At 46.0% G+C, this 9220-nt stretch overlaps 1 protein-coding gene across 1 annotated transcript; it reads right to left on the minus strand.

The window, feature by feature from the left end:
• Positions 1-5918: 5918 nt before the first annotated feature.
• Positions 5919-6634, minus strand: LOC119322894. The gene is made up of 2 exons (XM_037596432.1): positions 6479-6634; positions 5919-6377 (listed from the first exon to the last, which is right to left on the minus strand). The coding sequence occupies exons 1-2, from the start codon at positions 6606-6608 to the stop codon at positions 6199-6201; spliced, it is 309 nt and encodes a 102-aa protein (XP_037452329.1). The 5' UTR covers positions 6609-6634; the 3' UTR covers positions 5919-6198.
• Positions 6635-9220: the final 2586 nt, after the last annotated feature.

Below are 9220 nucleotides of genomic sequence, written 5' to 3' on the forward strand. Positions count from 1 at the left end.
AGGCGGCGAAGCGACGCTGGATGTTTCGGTTCCTTCCACAAGCTAGCTCGAGCAGTAGCAGTACGCGAGGCCGGCGTATTGCCAAAGGCTCTTTACAAGGGTGCAGGGTGCGGGGGTGATTGCTTTGAAACCTATACACGAACACATACACATGTTTGGAATCGGACATGGACACGCAAAGTCGTGTTTAATAACTCTAATAACAGCCAAAAATCACCGGAATCGATATCTACCGAACGTGCCATGTTTCTCCTCCTCGTCCCGGACGCCTTCTTTACCGTTGGTTTTTCAGCGCGAATCTTATAGCGGAGAAAGTCGCCACGTCACCACATACTCGTTCGGGACGCGAACGCCGACCCACGAGTCACTCCTCTGTCTTCTTCCCCCGCTCCTCTGTCTCACCCTTTTCCCCTCCCCCGACGGCCTTTAATCGGCGAGGCAAGCAGATCCCGGCGACTCCCGGCGAGGGTGGTGGCGCTAGATGCGCGGTGGGAGGCCCCCGGTTGGCGGTAGATGGCTGGCGAGGCGGGCAGTGGCGGGCGGAGGCCGCGGCGGTGGTGAACAGTAGTGGTCTAGTGGATCCGGCTGACGGCGAGGGAAGGCACGGCGGAGGAGGAAGGCGCGCACGGCTGCTGTTGGGGGTTCGAGCTCCGCCGCCACCAGGCCCCCCGTATGCTCCCACGGGACGGGCCTTGATTCTGCTACTCGCCCCCGCCGCCACGACGGGCGTCGAGGCCGCCTCCATTCGGTGCTCCTTGGCGACGACGAGCACCAGACCGGTCTTCGCGACGGCGAATGGTGGCCATGGTGAGCCTGCTGCTCGCTCCCTCCGCCGCGGCGGGCGTCGAGGCCGCCTCCATTCGGGCGCTCCTCGGCGACGGCGCGTGGTGGCCATGGTGAGCCTGCTGCTCGAGGCAGCTCGCGGGTTCGTCAGCTCCGGCGTGGAGGATGACTAGATGCTACTGTGGTGGTGAGCGCCCGCTCACCCCCTGGTCAACCTCCTGCGTCTGGGCGCCCTCCCGTGGGGGGAGGAGATGGCCGCCGCGGCGTGCAGTCGCGGCCTGCTCCTGCACAACCACCAGCACCAGTGGAGGAGCCGCGGTGGGGAGGTGTTCATCTACTCTTTTTCTTCGATGGTACACCTGTACTGACGTCTGATGATTTTTTCTTGGAGTTAATCTACCTGCTAGAATGCTGAGTACCATGAGCTTTTTGAACACGATTTGCCATGCTTGTGTATGAAACAGTCCCTAAAATTTGCTATGCTACACTAAAATCTGAGTAGCACACATTTTCGCCGTGATTTTTTAGTTACTGAATTTATCATGTGAGCAGTACAGAATTTTAGGAGTTTGGTCCTATAATACATGGCAATTTCTAAGCACAATGTTTAGTAAAACATCGCAATTTCTTATATTATTACAAATTCTCACACCATGACAACTTTATAAATTGTTAGTTCATTCACATGACACTATTTTTGATAGTTTTTGTACTAACATCATGGCCCATCTCAGATTATTGTTTCTAATGGTTATATGGCAAATGTAGGCTATTTTTTAGAAACTATGTGTCATATGGTCATAGGGCAATGAGGTGATCATTGCATTTTAGTAACCATCTGTCATCATTTCATCAACGCGGTGATTCACAAATGACAACTTTAGTTGGTTTTTGCCATGACAAGCTTAACATGTGTTCGTGCGTCATCTTTTTACAACGATTTTTCCATGAAAAGGAAAGTGGTTAACCATGGCAAATTTTGGTTCATAGATCATGGAAAGTTTCAGTTTCTCATTAATTAACCATGCCAACTTTTTTTTCATTTGATCTTGGTAAGTTTAAAAATTGACCATCGCAAGTTTAGTTTGTAGATCATGGCAATTTTTAGTTTCATGTATTTGCATGGCAACATTTCTTTTGGCAATATGATGGCAACTTTAAGTAAATGACAATGGCAAATTAAGTTTACGATTCATGGCAAATTTCATTAATTAAACATGGCAAAAAAAAATCTTTAGTAAATGACCATAGCAATTTTCAGTAAATGATGATGTTTTAGTAAATGACCATGGCAAATTAAGTTTACGATTCATGGCAATTCTTTACTTCTCTTTTTTTTTCATGACAAATTTACTTTTATTTGCCAAAACGATGGCAATTCTTAGGAAATAACCATGGCAAATTTAGTTGAAGAAACATGGCAAATTTGGTTAAAGAATAATGGAAAATTTATTTTTCGTAGATCATGGTAGTTTTTAATATTTGACCATGGCAACTTTAGTTCATAGATCATGGCAAATTTTTAAGTATGGCATTTTTTTTGTTTCTTTGTGCAACTTGTAAAAATTACTTTTTATGTGCGCATGGAAAATTTATCTTTATGCTCACGGCAAATTTTTCTTTATGCAGCACGACAATTTTTAGTGTACAGACCATGGCATTTTTCCTGCTACCACGACAATTTTTTTTTGAACAATTTTCAAAATGTAATACAAACCATGGCAATTTAATTTATGTAGCACGGCAATTTTCTTTTTCCATTGGACCACGGCAATTTCTTTGTTTTTGTAAAGCATAAAATTTTGCTAGTTACCATCTACTCCCTCCGTTCGGATTTAGTTGTCGCGACGGTGTATTTGCGAAAACCCCCTCCATCTATTTCCGACCGAACCCGCGGTCCTCGCGCTTGCTCTCTTCTCCGGCTGGCCGCCGCGGTCCGCTCGGTGCTCTTCTCCGGCTCGCCGCTGCGCTGCCGCCGCGCTCTCCCCCCTCCCCCCACCTTCTATAGCGTCGCCGCGCTCTCCTCCCCCACCTTCGGTGGCCTCGCCGCGCTCCTCTCCTCCTTCCCGCAGCGAACTTCGAAAAAGCTTGGACCTTTGAGTTCAAGCCGGCGACGGATTCCGTCGATGCGAGGCCGAAGGCGCCAGATCCAGACCACCACCAACACGACGCCGGCAACTGGACGCCACGGGGACGCCGGCGAGCTGCTGTCGTCCACCACGACGCGACGGTGGCGAGTTGGCGCTGTCAGGGACGGACCTGCGGGCAGGAGGAGAGGAAGGCAGCACCCGTCACCGCCGCCAAGCTCCTGGCGCCGGTGGCCGCGAGCTTCAGGGGATACCTCCTTCCCTGCATCCTCCTCTGCCGAGGCAGCCGGCGAGGCGCCCCTGCTCTGTCAGCTGGTGAGACATCCTGCTATATCCTTCTCCCTAATTCGTGCAATCACATCTGCATACTCCTCCAAAACAAGCATTGTTTGATACTCTGAATTGCCTGCCGCTGCTTAGTTTTTTGTTTTCTGAACTGCATTGTCAACTGGAGTATCTTGTCTGCAACCATTTCAATCTCTGAACAACTGGAGTATCTTGTCTGCAACCATTTCAATCTCTGAACAACTGGAGTATCTTGTCTGCAACCATTACAATGGTTATTGTGTATGTTTTCTGAACATGGCAACCATGAATGTGTGTGCGTGCGTGTGTGTTTGAGAGAGAGACTTAACTTTACTTGCTTAGGCAGAGCCAAACCACGAACGATTGCACAGGTTAAGACCGTAGTCCGTAGGAGTGTTGGCAGATGGGATTACCACTTACCAGCTGTCACTAGTTACAACTGTCAGCAGTGATATTTTTGCATCCCTCCCCATCAGAAATTTTCCACACAAAAGAATCTATTGCAGTGTTAACAGTGGCAACTCCATAAGTTACTTGAATTGCAGAGGAACCTTAGGCTAGAAAATAGAGCAGGTCTATGTGGAACACGATGCGATCTTAAGGAATAAATATCGTCTACGAAACAAGCACAGGACACTAAGAACAGTGCAATCTTCAGGCATCAACCCTGTCTATGGCTGTTCGAAGGGGTCAGCCACTGACAAATCATGGATATGCTTTTGGAGATGCTTCACAATATTGCGATGTCTATTCATGAATTCAAATTGAGCATCTCGAGAAGCTCCGTCTTCCACTTGTAGCAGCCTGTGTTGATAAGCCAGCGATACACTGTTGTAGGCACCATATATTTCATCAAATTCAATTTTGTTTAGCACTATATCTTGATTCAGTGAGACACTTGCAACTCACTGCACACACTTGACAATTTCCAGACTGAACCTGTCTGAACTCTGAATTTTTATCTTGTGGAACCATCAGAGATAGACTGAATTTTATTTTGTTTACCGTTTAATCCCCCAAGCCAAGTCTCTATGCAATCTTCAGCGTTTGCAAAGTGGTAATCAAAACTACTCCACCTCTATGGATCTGAACATTCCATAGATGACAACTTGCAAGATGACAAAGTTAGTTTTGCACAGCACACAAAATGACAAAGTTAGTTTTGCACAACAAGAGGAGATGGCAGGACCATCCAATTAAATCCCATTCTTATCTTCTTCTTCTTTCTTCCCTTGAGAAATTAATTAATTAATTATAAGTAGGAGTATTTTACAGAGAAAGATGCAAAAACGGTTACTGGTCATTCGGCTTATCTGAATCTTCTGCCAAAATCTGAATCTTCAAGTACTCCTGGCTGCAAATGTCATTCAGCTTAACCAACTGGTCATTTCTAGCACCAACCAGAGTACTAGCTGATCCCAAGTACTCCCCTGCTTGGAGTAAAGAAGAGCTGCTCTTTTTCTGCTGCTTGGAGGTTGCTGGTGCTCTGTTATTGTTGCTTGAAGGCTCCTGGTTCTCTTTTCCTGCTGCTTGGAGGCTACTAGTACTTGAAGGGTGTTTCTGCCGCTTGAAGGAGGTGGCTGCTCTTTTCCTGCTGCTCGGAGGCTGCTCGTGCTCTTTTCCTGCTGCTTGAAGGTTGTTGCTGCTCTTTTCCTGCTTCTTGGAGACTGCTGGTACTCGAAGGGTGTTTCTGCTGCTTGAAGGCTCCTGGTTCTCTTTTCCTGCTGCTTGGAGGCTGCTGGTATTTGAAGGGTGTTTCTGCTTCTTCAAGGCTGCTGCGGCTCTTTTCTTGCTGCTCTTTTCCTGCTGCTTCTGCTCTTTTTCTGCTGCTAAGATTGCTTCTGCCTCTTCTATAAAGGCTATGGTCTGTCCAACTAGCTCACGGTCGATAGATAGAGCTATAGGAAGCCGTCCTTCTGCCTGCCGGCGTTCCTTGTTCATGCGAGGGATCGAGTAGTTTATCGCTCCCTTGTTTCTCATTACCTCTCGGATGCATGACTGCAGCGTCACGAAGCTTCTAGCTAGCTTATCAACCGGGTAGTTTCGATATTCCTCCTCCACACCTTCTATCAGTTCCCTGATGCTTTGAGGTGCTCTGCTATCGGTGTGGGACTGGAGAGACCTGAATATGCAGAGATCAAGAATGTTCATGTCGGGACTGTTTGGAGGCTGTTGAAGCAACTTAATATCCAAATCAGTTTGTTCTATGACTTGTCGGAAAACCGGGTCATCGGGAAGAATATGTGGCGTGGCATTATCTTGTTGGATATAGATTGTCCGTCCTTCATCTTCGTCCGGCCAGCGCTCTTGGATCGCAGGAATAAGTTTCTCACACATGTAATACCTCATTACATCTCGTGTGACTTTCAATGATTTGAGCTTGAGCGTCCCTTTATCTCTGTTTTCACTGGTTCTTTGAGCAGGAGACTCTGTGACAAAAGCCCAAATGCCGAGCTTTCCATCAAAAGTGACCTCACCACCTTTCCCGTATCTTGGTTTAGCCACGGCTGCGAGAAACATCACCTTGGCGATGCTATCCTTATGATGCAAGGTGCGCAAGGGGTCGGGTTCTTCGGGAAGCAAATAGTAGTTGTTCACCTCCCCAGTCATGTTGAACCACTTTTCATCCATGTAGGCTATGTTGTCTAATTCCCGTGTCAATAATCTTCACACATAGCCAAGCACCATTTCAATCTCTTTACAATGTTGGATAGGTTTAAGTGGGGCCTCAACTTATTACTGTGACGCCTCAAATGACCCCACTCGAACCTTGAGTGTAAGGTCGTGCAGCTTACACCCAATGCCTTTGACAGACCTCGCAATGTTCTCCTTCTGTTCAATGGGATTGTCACCACCCTCGACAGATCCAAATCTTTCCGCTTGCGGCCAACTCTACCTGGTTTTTGATTTGAGACATCAACTTTCTCCCCTTTTTCAATCTGTTTAGGAGCTCTTTCCCATATTCTCTCAACAGTTCTTATGGTTGTATCGAGTAGGCTAGCAATGACCTCCTTGTCTTTTTTCAGAACTTGTCCATTTTGGTCTTGATCACCATGAGTGCAAAATAAATACCATATCTCTCCTCATTTGTGAGTTCCCCATGAATTGGTTTCTGTACAGCACTTGCTTCCTCATGAATTGCTTCCTCTACACCACTTGCTTCTTCATGAATTGGTTCCTCTACACCACTTGCTTCTTCCCCTGTCAAATAAGGAGCAAAAGATAAGTCATGTAGCTATTGCAAATAATAGGAGTAGATCATGAAAATAAAAATGAAAATGCAAAAGTTTTGGAGGTAGTACCTGTTGCTTCATTATTGACTGGTTCTTCATTGTTGTATCGTTGTTGACTGTTGTGTTCTTCCTGTTGATCTGCAGGTTCTGAGGCATCATCTTGTTGAGGACTCATGTTGAGATCAATCCCAAACATCATTGCGGCGGTGGACCACTTGCTCAGGTAACTGTTCATGATCCAATAAGAAAGAACATTCTGGTCAAGATAAATACAACTACTACTGTTTTACAGACCAGTCCTTTGAAAAAAAAACCTAGCACATATCAGGATTCTGTGATGCCCAACTTGCTTGCTGAAAATATGATACTTCAATTTATTCAGAACCTAATGAATGCTATCTTGTTTCAATTTATTCTAGAAACATCCGCTTGTTGCATTATACTCCCACAGACAGTAGAAGTCTTTTTCGTTTCAGAACCTAATGAATGCTATCTTGTTTCAATTTATTCAGGTGGTGTCCTAGAAACATCAATTTATTCTTGCATACAAATGTTGCAGTGCTGAAATGTTTGTGCTGAACTGCATAGTGTAAAAACTGGGGAATGTTTTTTCAGAGCAAGGAGCAGCTGAATTCAGAGCAAGTTATGTCCCGTGTCTGTCAGGGTTTGGTCTTATTAAAAACATCCATCTACCAGAGGGGGGGTGGCATCTGATGGCTGCTTGATGCCACCTTTATGAATGAATGAATGTGGCATCTTCTTAGATAGATCCACCTGATGACCAGGTGAGGTGATGATGGCTGCCTGCACTAGGAAAACAAACCAGAAGCATTTACCTGCATCCTGCATGTAATGTGTGTCAAGTTATGCGCATGCACACGGCCGTCCGTCGTCAGGGATTTTTTTTACAAGTAAATGATCCAAGGATATGTAGCTGTTCTGACATGCTTACTACTTCACCCTTGAACTGGCCATTTGCAGCACTTCACAAATGAACCAGGACTTCATAATGTTATCCAATGATAGATGTACATCAGTTCTTGCATTTACTAAGCCGCATTTGTTTTGCAGATGAAGGAAGCCTTTGATCCGCCCGCCCCGGTGGCAGCAGCAACGCCAGAAGCAGATAACGGCGCCTCCATCTTCACGAGGAAAAACATTTGGAGTGATGCGGCTGCCGAGGGAGACGACGACAATTCCTCGCCTTGGCCATGTATGTGTCCTGGTAATCTGATTAAAATCTCTAGGTAAACTTTTCGTTTCCTGTTCTTATTTTGCTGTCAATTTCGTTCTCGTCCTGCAGGGGACGGTGTGAAAAGTGAAGAGGATGCTGATTTTCTTTCTCATGCAAACAGGGCTTTGTCGTTTCTGGTATGAGTGTATACCCTTTGTTGTTCACTCGTGCATTTTTACAGCACTGTTTTTTTTTTTGATAAAAGAGAGTTTCCTTAGCACTGTTTATTTTGTAAGGAAAAATGAATCTGACACAACCTCTTCTCTAATTTGGGTTCTATTTTTCTGAACTAAAAATATTTGCTATAGTCCAACTGACTGTGACTAGATAAATATATTGAATCTTTAATTACTCAAGCATAACACACCCAGGGACATTGTATTTATTACCAAGATTATTTGACATTTCAACTTGTTGTCAGTATGATATGAACACTCAGTTTAATTCAGGAGTGGAATATGCATTTCAGCTTGTTGTCAGTATGATATGAACACTAAGTTTAATTCAGAGCAAGATTAGCATAGGTTCAGAAATGGGGACTAAAAAACTGTGATTTAATACTCCAATTCAATTCAATTTCATTTTCAAGTTTCAATTTCAGTAGCAGAGGCAGAGGCTAAAAAATCTAGTACTGGTTATTACTCTAAAAGATTTGGAGTATATGATTTATTCCAATGCTTTCAGTGGGGAATGTTTTTTCAGAGCAAGGAGCGGCAGCAATTTCAGATTCTTTGAGAAAATTTCAGAGCAAGGAGCAGCAGCGGCAACCTGTAACTTCTTCAGAGAAGAACTCGAAGGCAGGGAAGCAGCAGCAGCTCGAGCTCCACCGGCTGCAGGGGAGAAGCAGAAGCACGAGCTCGACCGGCTGCAGAAGCAGAAGCAGAAGCACGAGCGCCGCCGTTTTTTGTTCACCGGAGGAGCTACCGTGACGAACTTCAGCGGCGGCAAGCAGCGACCGGATTGGGAGGGGACGGCGGCGATTCAGTTGATTCGTGGCTTTCCGACAAGCGTGGCTCGAGGCGGGCGTAGCTCTCGGCGCGGCGGAGCTCGGACTGGCTCGGGGAGGACCGAGGTCGCCCGTCGGCGTCGAGCTCGTGGGGGGAAGCGGCGGTCGTGGTGGGAGGAGATGGCCTCGATTCCGTTGATCCACGGCCGGAGGCAGCGGAGGAGCTTCAGGAGATTTTTGGCAGGGGATAAGGATTGGGATCAGGCCGGCGGGCGGAGCTCTACTGGCCTGTAGCCTCGCCGGCGGCCGATTCTTCACGCGCGAGCCGTGCACGCCTGTCATCGTCTATTTTTGTACAATTTGAAAATGCGCAGGGGGTTTCTTGTAAATGTTTCGTAGTTCAAATTTTAGAACCCCCACGACATCTAAATCCGAACGGAGGGAGTATCATGGCATTTCTCTTGTTCTTTAGGTAGTGTGTGGTAGTCTTAACAATTACAGTATAACAATCGATGGCAATTTCTAGATTTTTGAGGCATTTTTATTGTACAGTTTTTTCAGCTGGTTTTCCTTCATTTTCCATGTTTTTACTGCAATGTCATTTTGTCATATAGCAAGGCCCCCAGTTATT

Source organism: Triticum dicoccoides, chromosome 6B, assembly GCF_002162155.2.
Source record: "Triticum dicoccoides isolate Atlit2015 ecotype Zavitan chromosome 6B, WEW_v2.0, whole genome shotgun sequence".
Classification (NCBI taxonomy): domain Eukaryota; kingdom Viridiplantae; phylum Streptophyta; class Magnoliopsida; order Poales; family Poaceae; genus Triticum; species Triticum dicoccoides.